The sequence below is a fragment of the Prunus dulcis genome, chromosome 8, assembly GCF_902201215.1.
Source record: "Prunus dulcis chromosome 8, ALMONDv2, whole genome shotgun sequence".
Classification (NCBI taxonomy): Eukaryota; Viridiplantae; Streptophyta; class Magnoliopsida; order Rosales; family Rosaceae; genus Prunus; species Prunus dulcis.
This window is the reverse complement of record NC_047657.1, coordinates 16,240,228-16,260,837: the sequence shown is the minus strand read 5'-3', so window position 1 is coordinate 16,260,837 and position 20,610 is coordinate 16,240,228. Positions and strand designations below refer to the sequence as shown.

At 40.8% G+C, this 20,610-nt stretch overlaps 3 protein-coding genes across 4 annotated transcripts; 2 read left to right on the top strand and 1 right to left on the bottom strand.

Moving 5' to 3' along the window:
* The first annotated feature begins 466 nt into the window (after nt 1-466).
* Nucleotides 467-3,078, top strand: LOC117636741. Its single transcript, XM_034371396.1, has 5 exons — nt 467-828; nt 950-1,110; nt 1,284-1,314; nt 1,927-2,026; nt 2,579-3,078. Exons 1-5 carry the CDS (start codon nt 517-519, stop codon nt 2,686-2,688), a joined length of 714 nt encoding a protein of 237 aa, XP_034227287.1. The 5' UTR covers nt 467-516; the 3' UTR covers nt 2,689-3,078.
* Nucleotides 3,079-3,335: 257 nt separating this feature from the next.
* On the top strand, nt 3,336-9,898 carry LOC117636739 (AUGMIN subunit 3-like). Of its 2 annotated transcripts, none has more exons than XM_034371395.1 (18): nt 3,336-3,734; nt 3,836-3,872; nt 3,955-4,058; nt 4,216-4,411; nt 4,909-4,975; nt 5,200-5,303; nt 5,813-5,897; nt 6,063-6,117; nt 6,667-6,798; nt 6,914-6,983; nt 7,386-7,443; nt 7,560-7,615; nt 7,870-8,022; nt 8,369-8,480; nt 8,581-8,722; nt 8,968-9,043; nt 9,127-9,222; nt 9,589-9,898. In XM_034371395.1, exons 1-18 carry the CDS (start codon nt 3,559-3,561, stop codon nt 9,718-9,720), a joined length of 1,851 nt encoding a protein of 616 aa, XP_034227286.1. In that variant the 5' UTR covers nt 3,336-3,558; the 3' UTR covers nt 9,721-9,898. The 2 variants fall into 2 exon arrangements, with proteins under 2 accessions (XP_034227286.1, XP_034227285.1); XM_034371394.1 differs by having other exon boundaries at nt 5,188-5,303.
* A 719-nt stretch (nt 9,899-10,617) lies between these two features.
* On the bottom strand, nt 10,618-11,757 carry LOC117638612 (F-box protein At2g26160-like). Its single transcript, XM_034373710.1, has one exon. The coding sequence runs from the start codon at nt 11,755-11,757 to the stop codon at nt 10,618-10,620; it is 1,140 nt and encodes a 379-aa protein (XP_034229601.1).
* Nucleotides 11,758-20,610: the final 8,853 nt, after the last annotated feature.

Genomic DNA, 20,610 nt, shown 5'->3' with positions numbered 1-20,610 from the left:
GGCTCTGAGATTACAGCGAGCCCTCCCACACATTTTCTCCAAGAACCTGAACGGCCAGTTCAGAATCAGTATAGCCGCTCGGCTATATTCGGTTTTTGAAATTTTTGTTAAAGAATAAGTATCGCCGAAAGGTTATACTTGGTTTATTAATTTTTTAAAGAAATAGTATAGCCGACCGGCTATACTGGGTTTTTCCCATTTTTTAAAGAAATAGCAAATACATGGTTTTTTTTTCAAATTTTTTAAAAAGAAATAGTATAGCCGCCCGGCCATACTCGGTTTAAAAAAATTTCCTATTTTAAAAAAAGAAATAGTATAGCCACGCGGCTATACCCAGTTTATATATTAGCCGCTCGGCTATACACGCTTTTCCCTATTTTTTAACATGGAATAGTATAGCCGAGCGGCTATAAGCGGTTTTTTTTTCTTCTAATGTTTTTGTTTTGTCAAACCGGGTTTCGCTCAGATTACTAGTACACAGTACTCGGCACCAAAGCCGCGAACTGTGCTTCCCTAATGTTCTCCCTCGCAAAACGACTCAAGAACTCACCTTCATGCTTCCAGGCCGCCGTCGACCAAATCCGGTGCGTCCGGACCGAGTCCGGCCCGTCCCGGCGCCGGCAAAGGCAAATGTCTCCGGCCCTGGCTATGAGGAAGTCGGAGGAGAAGTCCGAGTGGTGGGTAGTCGACGGCGAAATCCACGAGATCGGCGATCACGTGCCTCCACGTGAGCGGTTCGTCATTCCCAGAGATAACATCCCCAACAAGCGTCGAAAGCAGCTCAGAGAACAGTTCATGCGCCGCACTCGCCTTGTTCTCAAGGAAACGGTCAGTTCAGAATCAGATTAGAGCTTTCAGTTCTTTTTTTTCTCTTTCCCAAATTGTGTGGTTTGGAAATTGGGTTGTTTGGTGTTTTTGTAAATATGGTTTTACTCTTTTGCATTGAAAGGAACATGAGCCTTGGTGCAAAAGGTACATGGAACTCTACCAGGAGCTTCGAGAAAATTGGGAGAGGCTGTATTGGGACGAGGGTTACTCCAAAAAAATTGCCATGGACCATGCGAATTACGAATCTGCTGAAGATGATGACCATGATTTCTCTCCGTACAGGTGTTTCTGCTTGACTAATTTCTGGGATTGTTTTCAGTATTTCAAGAATTAATATGAAAGAAGAGAAGTTAATTGAAAATCCCAACTGATTTATTTGTGTAAAATCTCACTTTCCATTGTGTTGTATTATGACATCCAGGCCCTGATTTTACTTTGTTTTGCTTGTGTTTCAGGAGCAAGCGGTCCCATAGCGAGCCATTCAAGGTACGAATTTGATACAATCAGTTTTGGAACTGATAGATAGATGATATAGCTCTGAAGATAGTTAAATAAATACATGGGTTCTCTGTGCACCTACACCTGAATAATTACACGTTAGGAATAATAAGTAGGCAGCCCCACATTTCACATAGTTTTTCATTATCAGCAGAGTTCTTTACATTCATTTAACCTGCAATCCTGAACCTAATATATTGTTTGTATTATCTTCAAAAGTTTCTTCTTTGTGTTGTTGTGAATGTGATTGTTTCTCTCTGTCTGCATGCTGTAAATGAAGCCATTCCAAGCAAACTTTGTAACCAAAGTAAATAGGATTTTGTCATCGAATAGCCAGTTCAATTCATTTGATCAGTCACCTAGTTGCCTGTTAACGCTTGTACTTCATAATGTCATGGTTCTCTAGATTCCTTGTCATGCTCTTGATTATTGATGTGACACCATGATTTTTTTTGGGTGTAAGATACCCTGTAGTCATGGTACTACTTACTATACAAGAGGGTTGCCTGTGATATCACTTGCTTTAGATCTATTTGAGTACTTTGGTCCTTTGGTTGTTAATGTGTGACTCTCCACTCAACTGACTTGATTTTGTTGCAGGACAATGGTTTCGGAAACAGGCAAGGCGATACCTGGGAAAAGGTCAACCAGATTCGAGATAAGTTTGAGTATGACAGAGAAAGGAGAATGAGAGAGAAAGGTCAGTTTAACGTAGTTTGACAAGTTTTGTGTTGTGAACTTTTGCTTTTGTGATTTGGTTTTCAGATTAAAGTTGGCATGTTGTACTACAGTAGTTGAAGAATGTTCTTTTACAGATTCTCTATCAATATCTTTGATTGTAGATTGAGCACGGTTGGATTCTTTGGTATTCATTAGTTGGATTCTCCAGGTCTATACTCAAGTCTTTTTTAGATTGCTATTTTTGAAAGGGCTATAGAACTTCAAAAATTATGTTGATTGACAATTTAGTGTGCTAAGAATTCCAGATTTTGACTATTGATCCATTCTACATATTGTAGCCACTAGAGAGCTGACTATTCACATTTCTATTTCTTGCAATTTGAGAAAGATGGTCACATGAACATGCAATTTGCAAACTGTGTAAAAGGATGATGTATTTCAAATTGACATTTAAATATGCCCTAGATATGCTAATCTTCTTTTTCCTCATTTCCTTTTCTGTTCAATAATTTCAGTTGGAAAATTGTCTAAAGTGTGCAGTTCTCATTAGTTTCATGTATTTGAGTTGCAGCATTTGCACCCATGTCTGGAGAACGTGCTTCTTCTAACTTCCATGATATGAACTCCCGGAGACAGCCATTTGACACCCACAGATACTTCCCAGATAATGAAAGAGAGTGAAGAACTGCAAATGGGGTCTATGCACTTGTATATGTATCACAACTCACGAGAGGCTCGGAATGGTGCTCCATTTCCATATTTCATCTCTTCCTCAACTGTCACTGTGACACTTCTGACATCTATCCTACTGCTGAAACCAGGCAGCTTAATCGTGTAACCGTTGGCATATTTGAATTGACTGATATTGTGCTTCCAAAATGCATAGGAATTTTGTGATTTTGAGCAAAATATCAGGAGTTTGAGCAAAATATCAGGAGAATCGAAGGGGTTTAGGCTAGAGTACCATGAGTGTTGCTTGACGTTGTCATATGATATGCAACAATATACATGGGACTGTTATAAACGTTTTAACAATATCTTTTGATGATGCTATTGTTTGTTTTGTAGCCATATGATTTTTTTGTATGATCGTTTTTTTAAAAATTGGAAATAGTATATTTTAAGTGAGAACAGCAATTTTAATTCACAAATTTGCATAATTAAGATTGATTTGATCATATAATTACGAAGTTTGTAAATCGTCTTTAGCTGCCCAGCAGTTCAAACTTTCATGTCAATTGAAAACGAAGTGAAAAGGACAAGTTTGTCCACAACGTACAACTAACTGAAGCACGTAGTACTCATCATCCGCCGAAACAACAAAATGCAATCGTAAACGGCAAAACAAAACTTTGAATTAATTTTGAGGCAAAACGAAGGAGACGACGTCAATTTGCAAAGGCCGGCGCCAAAACGTCCCAAACTTCACTATCTCTCTCTCTTTCTCGCTGACAAAATTTTGAAATTGAAAGCTGAAAAATCACAAGATCTGATTCCGAGGGACCGCCATTGGCGACAGAAGAAGAGCAAAGATAAGATAAGGATCGGGAAATGAGCGGGGCGACGCTGTGCGCTCTGTTGGGTGAATTAGGGTACGAAGGGGCTGGTGCATTGGACCCTGACAGCTTCGAATGGCCTTTCCAATACGACGACGCACGACCCATCCTCGACTGGATCTGCTCCAGCCTTCGACCCTCCAACGTTCTCTCTCTCCCCGAGCTCTCACAGTTACTCTCTTTCTCTCTCCCAATTTGCTGTCATTTGGTTGAATTTTAGAATTTGTAATTTATTATTAAGCGAAAATTTGTATTTGTTTTTTCTTGTTTAGGTACGAGCAGTTTCTACAGGAAGGGAAGCTATTGGAGGTAGAAAATTACCATGGTTGAGTTTTCATATGTTGTGTTCAAACTTCGTAAGTATATGCATTGATACTTGGTGACTTTACAGGGGGAAGATTTGGACTTTGCTTATGATAGCATTTCAGCTTTTGCTTCCAGGCCAGATAACCAGGAGGCAGTTTTCGCAGCTGAGGAGGGACTCAAAGATATCCGGTACCATACTTTTACCACACAGTGTTCACATTTATTTGTGACGCATTAGTTAATATGTATCTTCTGGCCTATATATGAGGATTAAGATGATACTTTGGTGTGATATATGACTGCGGTATCCTGCTCCCGCTACTTATGGATTTCTTTTCTTCCTTAGGGATGCAACTCAGGCATATAAAGCTGAAGCTCTACAGTTGCAGAGACAGCTTAGGCACCTGCATTCTCAATTCGACATGCTTACTGGTCAGGCTTCTGCTTTGATCCAAGGGAGACGGGCTCGAGTTGCTGCAACATCTACTGTCAATGGGCATCTGGCAACTATAGATGATAGCCTTTCAGCAAGAAATTTGCAGGTATATTAGGGAAAAAAGCATTCGGAATGGATTTTGTCATTTTCTTGACTATGTTGGAAAAGGAATACTTTTGACATCGATTGTGTTGCAAATTGAGGACAGTCGTTATTGATAAGTTTGATGCATATAGTTTTTCCAATATTATCAATATGTTTGATTGGGTTTGGTCTTCCATAGATTCATGCATACTTATGCATGCATATATATACATATATTATAGAACCATTCACATGTGAATGTCCATTGGTGAGCATGTGAGTGATCGTTCAAATGCCCACTGAAATTTCCGCATGCTGACGTCTGCAGTTGAACCTGCATCTATGTACACACACATGCACACAGGCATATGTGTGTGAATGTAAGATCAATACAAGCTCATAAAATTATTAGTTTGATGCATGGATTTTAATTAATTTTTCAAAGAGAAAAGTACTTGTAGAAATATATTGCCACGTAAAATTTCACGATTTTTTTTTAATTCTTTCATTGTAATCTAGATGAATGCAGTTCTTGGAAGGATGGCTTCTACAGCACAAGAGTTGGCTCATTATCATTCTGGAGACGGTATTATTCTTTTACCTTATAGTACTTATGTTGACTATTTGAACATTTTGGACAATCTTTGTTGTTTAATTCTCAGTTTTATGTTCTGCATTGTATTACGAGAATAATCATGCACAACTGAAGGAAGAATCCCAGATTTTTTTTTCTTTGAAATTGAAAAGAAGGAAGAATCCAAGATCACTTTTCTGCTTCCTCCTAATGATGAGTTTTAGCGCTACTTGCAGGGGATGGCATCTATTTAGCTTACTCAGACTTTCATCCATACTTAATTGGAGATTCATCTTGTATCAAGGAGCTAAATCAGTGGTTTGCTAAGCAGTTGGATACGGTGTGTATTTCCTCCTTTAAGGCATTGCTAATCTTAATTACTGATGACGTACGAGTGTGCATCTTTTTTCTTTTCCAGCTTAAAGCATTGGTAATCTAATTGGTGATGGATCAGTGTGTCAGTTTTGCTTTGCAACTTACTTTTCAGATATTCATTAAAACTTTGTGCCACCTGTTATTTCTAGAATCCTCTGCATTGGGAAGTAGACTATAAACTCTCTTCCAGTTTTCCAGTCTTTTGTGAATAATTTCAAAATTGCTATTTATATACAGAGTTCTAGTATTCATATTTCAAAGTAGCTCATCTCATGGAATTATATCTTTGTTAGTATTGCTAATCTTCTGGATGACTTCTTAAAACCTCGTCTCTTGTAGATTTCTTTGATCCCTATCTCTTATTGTTTTCTCCAGTGCTTCTCTTGTGTTCTCCCCATATACTAGAATTGCACCTTTAAGAAAGAATACTTTAGTTACTAAAAGATCAAAAGTCTTACTGTGTGAGATGAACAGGGACCTTTTCGTTTAGTTGCTGAAGAGGGCAAGTCTAAGTGTTCGTGGGTGAGTCTTGAAGACATCTCAAATATCATCGTAAGAGGTAATATTTCCTGTTGCTTTTCCAGCTTTATTTTCACGCTTTTATTTTTTTCCCTTCTCTCCCCATTATCTAGAGTTGCCTAGGTATCCAGATATCTTATGACGTTTTAACTTATATAAAGTAGCAAATATTGAGTCCTTTTATTTGGTGCGTTGATTGTAGCAGATTTAGAAAAATCCCATCATCAGCGTGTCTCTGAGTTGCAACGGCTTCGTTCAATGTAAGTAACATTCTTCTGCTATTCACAGAGTTTCTAACTTATATTGATTGATATGTATGTTACCTACTTATTTGTTCAGAGAGGTCTCAGATTCACTACATCCTCTATAAGAAATTAGAACAATGGCTGTTATCATTTACTTTGATCCCTTTTGTTGATAAATTTTTTTTAGAAAGAAGGTACAAGAAGTTGACAGTTTGATTTTCATAATCAGAGTTAGAGGGCATATTCTAGTAGTTAATTATTTTACTCTTCTGAGACTTGAGAGGTACAACTTTTTTATACATTTATTCTATTTTATCTTTTTCCAACACATTCCTTGATGTGATGTGGTATTTGATAATTCAACCCTACTTTTGTTGTTTGGATTATTTTTTCTATTTCTGGTTGATTAGGTTTTAACCTTTCTTGGAAAACATGAGATCAATAATTTTTAGAGGAGCCGCAGTTTGACTTTTTCTCATGGTCAGGTCATGCTGACAATGTTGTTTTTGATAATTTTACAATCCCTGCAGTTTGACTTAATTGTAACTGTTGAATTATGCGCAGTTTTGGGACAAGTGAAAGACAATGGGTGGAAGCCCAAGTTGAGAATGCTAAACAGCAAGCAATTCTAATGGTGCTTAAATCTCAAGTATCATCAGATGAAGCGCACATTCATCTTGATCTTCATTCCCTTAGGTACAATGCAGTTTTACTCGTCAATTCATTATGCTTTGTAGTAGACTTTTAAGTTTCTTATCATCAACATTTCACAATATTTTTGGAATAAAGAGTATCTAATATATGTGTACAGGAGAAAGCATTCAGAACTTGTTGGAGAACTATCAAATTCTTATCACAAGGAAGAGAAGTTGTTATCTGAGGTTTGTTAAGTTTACTACGTTTTACCTGCGATGTCTGAATTTCCAAAATCTTCTGAGGACAAGTTGAATTCCAACTTTAGTCATAGGGAGGAGTCACATAAGGAAAAATATCATGGCAATGCTACCTGCTAATCATGTTGCTTGTATTTATTCTTTTATGTATTCCTCCTGGAGCTTATGAACTGCTCAATTTAAGCATTTAAAATTTCCTTCCATTGTTTTGTCCTTTCTCCTCTTCTGAGGTTCTCTATATGCTTTTTATTCTTGGGGTGTGGAGTGCATATTTTGATACTCTTAAAAGATTCTTCTTTACAATGTGCTTCTTTCTGCCTTCAATATGCTTCATTTCATTGGTCTAGTTTGAGTGTATAATCTTAGACTTACTGTGTATTTCTTTTTAAGACTATTCCGGATCTTTGTTGGGAACTGGCTCAACTCCAAGACACGTATATATTGCAAGGTATTGTTTGTAACTATACCATTCTAGAAGTGCAGAGTGAAACAACATCAAATTATTTTTCTTTATTGGCGAGAAAGCTCTTTTTTGCTAATGTGATCTGATTTATCAATTTGTAGGTGATTACGACTTAAAGGTCATGCGACAAGAATATTATATTAACCGGCAGAAAGCGGTATGGTTAGCTACCTGTCTTTTTGTTTTTGTTTTTGTTTTAATGTGATTTTGTAGATGTTTGTTTGATCCAAAGGTCTGGCTTTGAAAATAACTGATTGCAGTATGTGAAGCAATTATATGAGAACAGTGTTCAGTTTCATAATTAATTTTTGCACTACTTGTGTTAGCACAATTAAAAGAGCAATGAGTTCATATCACAAAGCTTCCTGATCTTCTGGACTAACATTTCTTTGTTTCAATTTCTCTTGGCAGTTTATAAATCATCTTGTTAATCAGCTTGCAAGGCATCAGTTCTTAAAAATAGCTTGTCAGCTGGAAAAGAAAAACATGCTCGGAGCATACTCCTTGCTTAAAGTTATTGAATCAGAGGTTCAAGCCTACCTATCAGCAACAAAAGGCCGTGTGGTATATATTAATCCATCTATCACCTTTATAAATTATTCTCTCTTATCTCTTAGATTTTAGTTATTTTCCCACTATATCTCCTCCCTTCCTTCTTAATCACTGAAGGAATTGAAGCAAATAGTTTATTGGTCATAAGATCATGCATTTTACTGTTAAATGAAATTCTAGATGTACCCAAAACTTAAGTGATAAGACATCTTAATGGAATACTGTTATGAATTTGCTCAGAACTGGGTAGTGATTATGCTTCATATTATTTGGGAAACCTTGCTTTTGGTGGCATGCTTCAATCCTTCATTTTTTTCCCCTAATAATGGCTGATGATGTTCCTTTGTTATCATTATAGGGTCGTTGCCTGGCACTAATTCAAGCTGCATCTGATGTACAAGAACAGGGAGGAGTGGATGATCAAGATCACTTTTTGCATGGTGTCAGAGATCTTTTAAGTATCCATTCAAGTAATGACAGCACATTAAATTTGGATAAACGTAAACTTTGTTAGATTTTCTATTAATCCTATTACTCCTTTTTCTTTTGCTTATCTGCACTTTTTATTAGATGCTCAAGTTGGGCTATCAACATATGTATCAGCTCCGGGTATTGTTCAGCAGATATCTAGTCTTCATTCAGACTTGATGACCCTTCAGTCTGATCTTGAGAACTCTCTTCCAGAGGACAGAAATAGATGTGTCAATGAGCTGTGAGTTACTCCAGTTTTTCTTAATCATCAAGAGTATTAGTCTAACAGTTATTGACTGGGCCTTTAAATAGGCATGTGAAAATGAATTAACATACCTTGTATTGTCTGGGGTACATTTCAATACTCTTTCCAGCTGCCAATTTTGTCTGCTTTTTGCACAGAAGTATCTATGATGAATTTGTGTGTGTTGTTCTTCATCCCTTTTTTTATGGGAAAGCATCTCATTTCTTTGTAATTTGTATTAGGTGCACTCTAATTCAAAGTTTGCAGCAATTGCTATTTGCATCTTCGACAACCGCACAACCGATACTGACCCCTCGGGTATGACCTCACCATTACACTTATATTTTCTGTTCTTGCCTTTGTTCCTATGCGAAGGTTATTTCTTTTTCTTTTTCTTCCAGCCATTGATGAAAGAGCTTGATGAAATGGAGAAGATAAATGCAAAACTCTCCGCTGCAGTTGAAGAGGTGACACTGGAGCATCGCAAGAAAAATGAGGTGAGCTTTGTTTATATGTTTCTCTCTGTCTGTCTCCTGATTGGAGTATGATTTTGCACTGTGAGCACAAATAAGGTCTTGCTGTAGGCTTTCGAGATCTAGACTCGGTGTTAAATGTGGTGAAAACATACAAACACGTACATGATAAGAATTTGGCTAATTTTTACACAAATTAATGAAGTTATCTTTCTAGTTGCTCCCTAACTAATATTCTATTTAAGTTATACAACTGAATTAGCTACAGATTTGAAAATCGTGGTCAGACACAGACGCATAGATTGGTTTAGTTTAACTCTTTCCGGACCTTGATCCTGTTATTGGTGATATAAACTACTCACATGTAATGTAATGGTATATGGCGTGCAGATTGTAAAACATCACGCCAAGGAAATCGGGCTTCAACGGGGTGTCTTTGTTGATTTCTTCTGTAATCCTGAGCGTCTGAGGAGTCAAGTTCGGGAGCTAACTGCACGTGTCAGAGCTTTGCAGGTTTCATAATTCTTGTATATGTACATATATATACACACATTGTCTCTGCCTGTGTGTGTGTGTGTGAGAGAGAGAGAGAGAGAGAGAGAGGTTGGTGCCTCTGTCCTCAAATCCATTATTCCATGTCTATGAATGTGTGATTGTGCATTTTTTTTCTTCTTCTTGTTCAACCTTAACGATGCGCCTTTTCTCTCGTTCATACCAGTTAGGTTAAGCTAAAAAATAATAAAAGAAACGAACCTAAATTTAAAAATATATATATATATTTTTTTAAAAAAAAGACCCCTTTCAGCCATAGCTAAGAATAATTTACTGTGTAAGGTTGGGTTTGAGAATTAGTTTCGACATTTTGTCAATGAAATGGCTGAACATGAATATTATTCGGCTGGAAATGTACGAGGTTTGATAGTCTGATGCTAAATTGTTCAGAGAATTAGAAGTGTATTTTTTTTTAATAAATCAAAATCAAGCCAGGTATGAATATTGAATTGTGTTTTCATTAACGATGCACTTCTCTTGTTAACGTCAGTTCAAATATCAGTTTCAATTGTTACAGGAGGGTTTATTTTTTGGTTGAATTGTTACAAGAGGGTAGCAGTTATAATACAAAGCAAGAATTTTGAGGTGTTTGGTGTAACATTTTGGAATTCCAATGTTATCCTTCAAATAACGTTAAAATTTAGGAAAATAGCTAAAAAGGGAAGAAGTAGCCAAATAATTATATCAGTTAAGTTAAACAAACGAAAAAATAAACAAATACAAGGAGAACAAGAAAAACGAAAAGAAAATATGCGACGAACCTATCATAATCCTAACTCATTTCAACACCTTCCCTCGCCATTTGGACAAAACCAAGGCTTAAGGATTTACAACTTTATTCCTAAGAGTTGCCGGAGGATTTTTCCTTTAGGAACTCGGCTGAATCCAGAAACACGGTGTCCCGAAGGTAGGGAATTTTGCTTCTTTCAAAGCAAAACAAGGGGAGGCAAAGTGCTGCTCAAATCTTCCATCTTCCATATGAAAAATACCCATGTTTATGTTCTCTTTTGAACGTACGAGCCAATCACCCCACTCGGGATACATGTACTGGCGATATATACATGAAAAAAAGTATATGCAATTCGGCTTGCATCCATAGTCCGAGGCCATAACAGAGAACGAATAATTATTATCACCCAAAAATAGGGTTCTGTTACCCAAGTCCTTCACTTCCGATTTTGACGGCCTCTTCCCATCCCTCAACACCTTAGAAACCCTAAACCTAGGAGCTTGTCGGTATATATCTCCGTAAGAGAAAACTACTAATAAGTCCCCTGCTGATTCCACCATATATGTCTTTGTGCCAGAAGAACCATGTACATGTCGACGTAGGCGTAGCCACGATTGAACAACCACCCTTGTCTTTGCTTGCTTAGGGTTTTCAATGTCGAAAACAGAAACCCCATTATAGCACGTGGCATAAAATCGTCCCTTATAACAAGTTATATCCAGTGGATGTTCCTCCAAAACCATACTTGTCCAATATTTATGTTCTCTTGGTTTGCAAAATGCCAAATGTTTATGGTCATAAAGAACCATGATTGCAAAATCTGATGTCCAAGAAGGGTTTGATGACAAGACAAATTTCTTTACCGTATGAAAGTATGACATGTTTGTTGGTGAAAGTCGTCCATCAGAATCTCTAAAATCAGGCAACTTTATTTGGGCTCGATTGAAAGGATGCAACAGAGTAAATTTCAAACCTTCTAAAGTGATCAGCCAGCCTGAACAATAACACAATAGTTTGCCCTCGGCTTCTGGCAGATTGACCTTCTGAACCTTATCTTTTGTGAAGCTGTACAACTCACGGATGGCATTGGCAACTCCATCTTCCCCCGGGAGCACAAGGAATGGATGTGATAATCGACCAGTAAAGTTTTTCTTCGTTGCGACCGATCTCCATGGTTTGCAAACTGCACCAAAAGCAGCAAAATCCTCCATGAAAGCTATCCGGTTGGCGATGGAGATAACAAGTTCTTGAGGAAGATCAGACCAGTCAGCCCCCATCAGGGTTTTTCTTTTTCGGTTACGGGCCATCTTCAAAACCTACCAATTTCCCTGCACAACTCACTGTTTATTGAAAACGTGGTGTACTTACAAAGAGAAGGCTTAATGGAGCACTACGTGTAGAAGAGAGAAGAGAGGCTTGCAACGCAAGAGTTTGGCCGATTTATGTTTTTATATGATGCTGCTGTTGGCTGATTTATGTTTATCAAGAATTCTATAGTGAGGGCTTTATATGTGCTGCTATGGTTGGGTTTTTCTTTTGGGCGCCGACTCGTGGTAGAAAAATTCTTTGGTGAAGCAGTCTTATGGGCCCACCCTGTGTTCAGGTCAGATGTGTTTGTGGGTCCAGCCCGATTGTGAAAGGGTACATCACATGATAAATAAATAAAAATTTACACTAACGATATTTTACTTTAATTTCATCTAAATTATGAGAATGGAGATTTAAACTTAAATACATATTTTTTAAGTGGAAGAATAAAAAAGGGTGACTTTTGTTCCTGTTCACACAAAAACGCAGTTTCAATAAAGAAACAGGTGGAAAAGGCATCATCTTTTAACACAAATGCAAAGGACGCGAGGTTGCAGGCAAAAATAGGATGGAAGGCAGACCTCTTGAGCATTTCAGCGAATGTGTGATTGTGTTTTCATTAACGATGCACTTTTCTCTGGTTCATACCCGCTAGAATATCAGTTTCAACTGTTCCAAGAGGGTGGCAAATATAATACAAAGCAAGAATTTTTGAGCTGTTTGGTGTAACTTTTTGGAATTCCATTGATATTCTTCTCTTTCTTTTTTGATGAAATAAGGAGGGAAAAAACCTCAAAAAGAAACAACTAACTAATACAAATCAAACGAAGCCTAGCAAGGGTTTAGCAAGGCCTAACATATTATCCACCAAGGAGGAGGTAACCCGGGCAGGAGCATCATCAAAATAGCAAACTCCTAGGTCTAAATTGGAGCTCCAGTTAGCCATACAATCTGCTACAAAATTCTATTCTCTATAAACATGAGCAAGGTGACAGTTTCCAATACCCCTCATAAGAACACAACTGCTATCCACCAACACAACAAGAGGGTGACAATTCAATGTACCAATTTGCTGAACAAGAGACACAGCAATTGCAGCATCCATCTCAACAAGAAGATTAGAGATACCTTTGACCAAGGCCAACTAAAGCCCAAAATATAATCCCCAAACCTCAACCTCCAAAATCTGGCCTTGACCCAAGTTCACAGCAAAGCCAGCAATCCAAACACCATCGGAATCGCGAATAACCCCTCCTGCTCCAATAAGACCTGAGGCACTCTTCCCAGAGCCATTCCACATTCAGTTTTAATTGGCCAAGTTCAGGAGGGTTCCAAGCAAAAAAAGCCTGTACTCTATCAGCCTCCTTAACAGAATCACTATTAGCCTTAATCCAATCAGAAGCAGCAGAATTCCATTGATATTCTTCATTACAAAGAGAAAAGTAACTTTCCAAATATATATATATATATATATATATATATATATATATATATATTCCTCACGCGCCATTTGGACTAAACCCAAGGGCTTAAGCACATTCGACTTTGTTTTTTCCTGTAACTCCCTGTGACTTTGTTGGTAGTTGGCGCAAAGCAAGAATTTCCCTCTAAAAATTTCGGTTGAATCCACAAACAAGGTGTCCCTAAGGTAGGGAACCTTCTTTGTTCCCAATAAAAGTGTTCCTGAATTCTTCCATTTTTCATATGAAAAATACCAATATCTATGTTCTCTCTTGAAGGTAAGAGATAGTTATGAGGCAGCCGGGAATACATGTACTGCTGAGATATGTATGAAAAAAAGTATATGCACTTCGGCTCGCATCCAGAGTAGTCCGAGGCCAAAACAGAGAATGAAGTATTATTATCACCCAAAAATAGGGTTCTATTACCCAAGTCCTTCACTTCCGAGTCCAAGTGCCACTTGCCATCCCTCAAAGGCACCTTGAAAACCCTAAACTTAGGGCTTGGGAGGTCGTCTCTGAATTCGTTAATGAAAACCACTAATAAGTCGCCTGCTGATTCCACCAGTTTTACCTTTCTACGAGCTGAAGGCAGAACTTCCCCTATGTCACGGGATGACTTTTTCGGAGTCTTCCTTCCGTGCGGCCTTAGACTTGATCGCCTCTCGAACAAGCTAAGTCAGCCTCCTTCCTACAATATAAGATCGAAACAAGCAAAGAACAATTGCAAGAGCAAGAACACAATAAGAACACTCAAGAACACAATAAGAACACTCAAGAATGTTTGGGAGAATATATGCTTGTATTGCTACTCTATGCTTTACAAGTTGTGAGGTGAGGATTCACAATGTGACATCCTCCTTATATACACTTTCTATCCCACCTACCACCATAATGGGTGGCTAAGATTCAATCTCACCTAACATGTTGGGTGGCTAAGATTCAATCTCACCTAACATGTTGGGTGGCTAAGATTCAATCTCACCTAACATGTTGATGGCTAGGATTCAATCTCACCTAACACCATCCACCAACTATGTCACCTACTATGGTACAACGAACCTGGACATATGGGCTAAGAGGTCCAGCATGATCAATCCAACGGGTTGGGCCTTGAATTGGGCCTTGAACATGCGGGCCGTGACATTCTCCCCCACCTAATGCGGTGACGTCCTCGTTGCCGCGGTAGTTCCGTCTCTTTCCAATGCTTCGATGACGTCCTTGTACTTCCACAAGGACTCTTCTTTCTCCCAATTGCCTTCGGACTCTGGCAGGCCCTTCCATTTGACAAAGTATTCAAAGTACCTCGGTACACCCTTGCGTCGTACCTCTCGCTTGGCCATGACGCACTCAACTTCCCTGTCAAATGAAGTCACCATCAAAGGTGGAGCTCGTTGAGACTCTCCACGACTTGGCTCCTCGGGGTCGGCATGGTAGGGCTTGAGATTGCTCACGTGGAACACCGGATGAATCTTCAATCGAGGTGGTAGTTCCACACGGTAAGCCGCTCTTCCTACTGATCGGATGATAGGAAATGGACCCTCATATCTCCTCAACAACGCTTTGTGCAATCTTCTAGTGGACTTGTGTTGAGAAGGGTTGAGCTTCACAAAGACCAGATCACCTGGTTGGAACACAACGTCCCGCCGATGCTTGTCTGCCCATTTCTTCATCTTCCGAGTTGCCTTCTCCAATTGAGCCCGAGCCAGCTCATTAGTCACGTGCCACTCCTTGGCCGTTTTGTATGCAGCAGGACTACTCCCCGTGTAGCCTGACACCACTGTGTTCGGTGTTATAGGTTGTTGTCCTGTTGCCAACTCAAAAGGACTTGACCCTGTCGACTCCGACTGCTGTAAGTTGTACGAGAACTGAGCAACATCCAACAACTTTGCCCAATCTCGCTGGTTGGCACTCACATAGTGCCTCAAGTATAGCTCCAAGAGCGCATTCACCCTCTCCGTCTGACCGTCTGTTTGTGGGTGAAAGCTGGTAGAGAAGTTCAACTGTGAGCCAAGTAGTCTGAAGAGCTCCGTCCAAAGTTTACCAGTGAAGCGAGTATCACGATCACTGATAATACTCTTGGGGATCCCCCAATACTTCACCACATGCTTCAGAAACAAGCGTGCAGCTTCCTCCGCATTGCAATCTGCCGGTGCGGGGATGAAGGTAGCATACTTGGTGAATCTGTCGACTACTACAAAAATTGAGCCACACCCTTCCGACTTGGGTAGACTCACAATGAAGTCCATGGACAAACTCTCCCATGGTCTGGTTGGAACAAGAAGTGGCTCTAGCAACCCACCCGGCTGCTTCTGCAATGTCTTGTCTTGTTGGCATACAAGGCAAGTCCGCACGAACGAGTCTACATCTTCCCGCATCTGTGGCCAATAGTAAGCTTCACTCATCAAGGCTAATGTCCGATGAGTGCCCGGATGTCCTGCCCACTTCGAGTCATGACACTCCTTCAGTAGCTCTCGCCTCAGATTGTCCCACCTTGGAACATAGATCCTCTTCCCTGTTGCATAGAGAATCCCATCATCGAGCCAAAATCTTCTTGTCTTCCCATCTTTGACAAGCTCCAACAAACTTTTGGCTTGGGGATCATGCAACAAGCCCTCTCGTATCCTCTGCATGAGAGAACTCTGGGGTTGTGTGACAGCTGCTAGTACGGCCTTCCGGCTTAAGGCATCGGCAACGACATTTGTCTTCCCTTGCTTGTACTCTAGTTTGTAGTCGAACTCTGCCAAGAAGTCTTGCCACCTAGCCTGCTTGGGTGACAACTTCTGTGGGGACTGAAAGTAGCTTGTGGCAACATTGTCAGTCTTGACCACGAACTGAGAACCAAGTAAGTAGTGCCTCCAAGTCCGCAAGCAGTGCACTACGGCTGTCATCTCCTTCTCTTGAACGGTATACCTCCGCTCCGTGTCATTGAGCTTCCGACTCTCGAAAGCCAATGGGTGTCCATCCTGCATGAGTACACCACCAATAGCAAAATCTGATGCATCAGTGTGTACCTCAAAAGGTTTGCTAAGATCTGGAAGTCTCAGCACTGGTTCCTCCATAAGAGCCCTCTTCAACTCATTGAAGGCATGTTGGCATCGGGGTGTCCACTCCCACGCCTTGTTCTTCTTCAGCAAATCCGTCAAGGGGGCGGCTATGGCTGAATATCCCTTGATGAACCTGCGATAGTAGTTCACCAATCCAAGGAAAGACCGCAACTCAGGTACCTTGATTGGTGGTTCCCACTCTTGAATGGCTCGCACCTTGCTCTCCTCCATGAGCAATTGTCCTCCCCGTATCTTGTGACCAAGGAACTCGACCTCTTCTTGGACAAATGAGCACTTCTCCTTCTTCACATAGAGCTGGTTCTCCCTTAGAACTTGGAAGACCTTCTGCAAATGCTCAAGGTGTTCCTCCAGAGAATTGCTGTACCCCACAATATCATCGATGTAAACCACAACAAACTTGTCCAAGAAAGGATGGAATACCTTGTTCATAAGAGTGCAAAATGTTGCAGGGGCATTGGTCAAGCCGAACGGCATGACAAGGAACTCGTAAGACCCATATCTTGTCACACATGCGGTCTTTGATTCATCTCCCGGTGCGATCCTCACTTGATAGTATCCTGAGCGCAAGTCCAACTTGGTGAAGTACTTCGCTCCTCCCAACTGATCAAACAAATCTGCAATCAAAGGGATTGGATACTTGTTTTTGATGGTCACCTTGTTTAGCGCCCTGTAGTCGATGCACAGCCTTAGTGTTCCCTCTCTCTTCTTCTGGAAAAGAACTGGGGCACCATAAGGGGCCTTGGACGGTTGGATGTACCCAGCGTCCAACAACTGCTTCAACTGCTTCCTCAATTCCTCTAACTCAGGAGGTGCCATCCGATACGGCGCTTTGGCAGGGGGTTTGGCACCCGGTTCCAACTCAATGGCATGATCCACCTCTCTCCTAGGTGGTAAGGTTTTGGGCAACTCCTTGGGCATGACATCTGCAAACTCCTTAAGGATTGGCTCCACCGCTTTCGGAACTGGTTGGACTTCCTTCTCAACTACATTCATCTTCATAGTTGCAAGGAACGTCGGTTCGCCTTTCTTCCAAGATTTGGAAAATTGCATGGCTGACAAAAGCTTCGTCCCGCTTTGTTGTCTCACTACTGGCACCATGCATGGCATTGTTCCACCCTGTGTAATGCACATAGTATTGTGAAAGGGAATGGGAAATGCTTTTACCTTGTCCATGAACTCCATTCCTAGCACGACATCGTAGTCATCCATCGAGATCACGGAGAAGTCAGCTACTCCCTTCCAAGTGGCAATGTGTAGCTCCACACCACGAGCTACCCCATCAATGGGCTTGGCAGTCGAATTCACCGTCTTCATACTGCCTGCTTCCTTCGAGACTCGACACCCAAGTCTCTTTGCTTCCTGCACGGACATAAAGTTGTGCGAAGCACCTGTATCCACCAGGCAACGGGTTGTCTTGCCATTCACCATGGCATCGACGAACATTACTCCTTTAGCTTGAACCTGTGGTTGAGCACCTTTGGCCTGCAAGGCATTGAAGCGGTGAATGGCCCCCATTCCTGCTTCCCTCTCGGCCTCCTCTCCCTTCTCTTGGTTCATAGCATTCAGAGCTTTCTTCTTCGGACAATCCCGCATCATGTGCGGTCCATCGCACAAGTAGCAAGCTAGCTTCGACTTGTCTTTCCCCTTGTCACCTTTGTCATTCTTCTTCCAAGATGACTTGTGACCGTCAGACTTGTCTCCTGACTTGCTACCCTCTTTTGGCTTGTTGTCTCCCCCACCGGATCCATTGCCACCTTTCTTTCCGTTGAACTTGGAGTCGCCTTGATCACTCCTCTTGAACTCTACAAGAGACTCGGCTGCAGCAATTGCCTCTGACAAAGTTTGGACGTGTCTCCTTTGTAACTCCAGCTTGGCCCAATTCTGTAGGCCACTCATGAAGTACATGAGCTTGTCTTCATCTATCATGCTAGGCACCTCGAACAATAGGTTGGTGAACGTGGCGACGTAGTCCTTTACGCTCCCAGTTTGCTTCAGCCATCTTAGCTTCTCCTTTGCCTCATACTTGGCATTCTCTGGATAGAAATGCAACATAATATCCTTCTTAAAATCTTCCCAAGTCTCAAGTGTAAACGTACCCTGTTCGATCTCCATAGATCGACGACGCCACCACATGAGAGCATTGTCGGTGAGAAACAACGTTGCCGCATTGATCTTGGGCTCATCATCCTCGAGCTTCAGATACTTGAAATACCTTTCGATATTCCACAAGAAAGTGTCTAGCTCCTTCGCCTCCCTCTTCCCATTATAGGATTTGGGCTTGAAAGAATCTACCACCTTGGGTTCCTTCGGAGTCCGGGTCTTGTTCAAGACAACTTTCTTGCACAAAGCCCAATCTCCCTTCACATCCTTCACCTCATCACGAAGCGAAGTAAGCTCTGCTAAGAAATGATCCAACTTGGCTTGAAGATCTAGCTTGATGTCGTCTAGCGCGGAGTTGAGGACTCCCTGGAATTGGCCTTGAAGCTCATCCGCTACAGCTTCGAAGCCCTCTTCGTAAGGACGTCCTTCTCGGGTCGTTGATCGAACTCGACCACGGCAGTCTCTATCCTAGAAAGCCGCTTCTCCATCATGGCCACCACATCTCTAGATCGTTCCCTCTTTGCTTTGCCCCCACGATCCATGTTGACCTTGGACAGGTCTGTCTCCACATCTGATTCGCTCTTCGACATGCTTCTTCGAATGATTCGAGCTTTCGGAGTCTTTCTTCCGTTTGGCCTTAGACTTGATCGCCTCTTGAACAAGCTAAGTCAGCCTCCTTCCTACAATACAAGTTCGAAACAAGCAAAGAACAATTGCAAGAGCAAGAACACAATAAGAACACTTAAGAAAGTTTGGGAGAATATATGCTTGTATTGCTACTCAATGCTTTACAAGTTGTGAGGTGAGGATTCACAATGTGACATCCTCCTTATATACATTCCTTATCCCACCTACCAACATGGTAGGTGGCTAAGATACGATGTCACCTACCGGCATCTACCAACTACTGCCACCAACCGTAGTCTACCTACTACTGTACAACGAATCTGGACATGTGGGCTAAGAGGTCCAGCATGATCAATCCAACGGGTTGGGCCTTGAACATGCGGGCCGTGACACCTGGCACCGCTGGAACAACAACCTTTGCCTTTGCTTGCTTAGGGTTTTCGGTGTCGCAAACCCAAACGCTCCCTCTAAAACTATACTTTTCCAATATTTATGTTCAGTTGGTTTGCAAAATGCCAAAAGTCTGGAGTCAGATTGAACCATGATTGTATAATCACATGTCCAAGAAGGGCTTGATGATAAGACAAATCTCTTTTTGAAATCAAAATTTGACATGATTATTAAGGGTGAAAGGCTTTCCTTAGAATCTGTAAAACTTGGAAACTTAATGCGGGAATGATTTAAAGGATGCAACAGATTAAATTTCGAACCTCCTCGTTTAGTGATCAGCCATCCTAAACAAGAACAGCATGCTTCGTCCTTACCTTCTGGCAGATTGATCATGAGAAGCTTATCTTTTTTGAAACGCAAGCATGCCAGCTGCATCTTTCACTGGGTACATAAGGAATGGAACCTGATGTGTTAATCGACTGGTGAAGATTTCCTTGGTGGCGGCTGATCTCCATGATTTGCAAACCGCACCAAAAGTAGTAAAATCCTTCATCAAAACTATCCGGTTGGCAATGGAGATAGCAAGTTCTTGAGGAAGATCCGACCAGTCACAGTCAGCCACCATTGTTTTCAGGTTAGAGGCCATCATCAAAGTTCATCAATTTTCCTGCACAAGAGTTTGGCCGATTTATGTTTATATATGCTATATATATACTTTCCCACTGGCCACCACGCCATATCCTTGGTTCTTCTAGGGTTTATTTCTTAGGGCTTTTCTTCTTGGGGAGCCCGTGGGGTGCAGAAATGGGCCCACCCTCTCATACGACTGATGTTTATGTGCGTCCACCCGATTGAAAGTGTCACATAATTCTTTTTTATTTTATAAAGCGATAACATAGGAAAGCATAACATATCGTGTGGTATACCTCCATGAACAATTCATATGACAAGGTTGAAAAGAATATTTGTTTAATTACGAAAATATAATATGGATTGTTCTGTTTCATGTTTCATGACCCTTGTTTTGTTTGATCATCATCTTCATCCAAATTTTGATCCTTTTGCTGAAAATATATCTATTAATGAAACTCAAAATGATGAAACACTCCTCTTAAGATTACAACTTTCAGAAACATGGAAATCCATTGAAATTGGAGACGCTGCTGATCATAAGAAG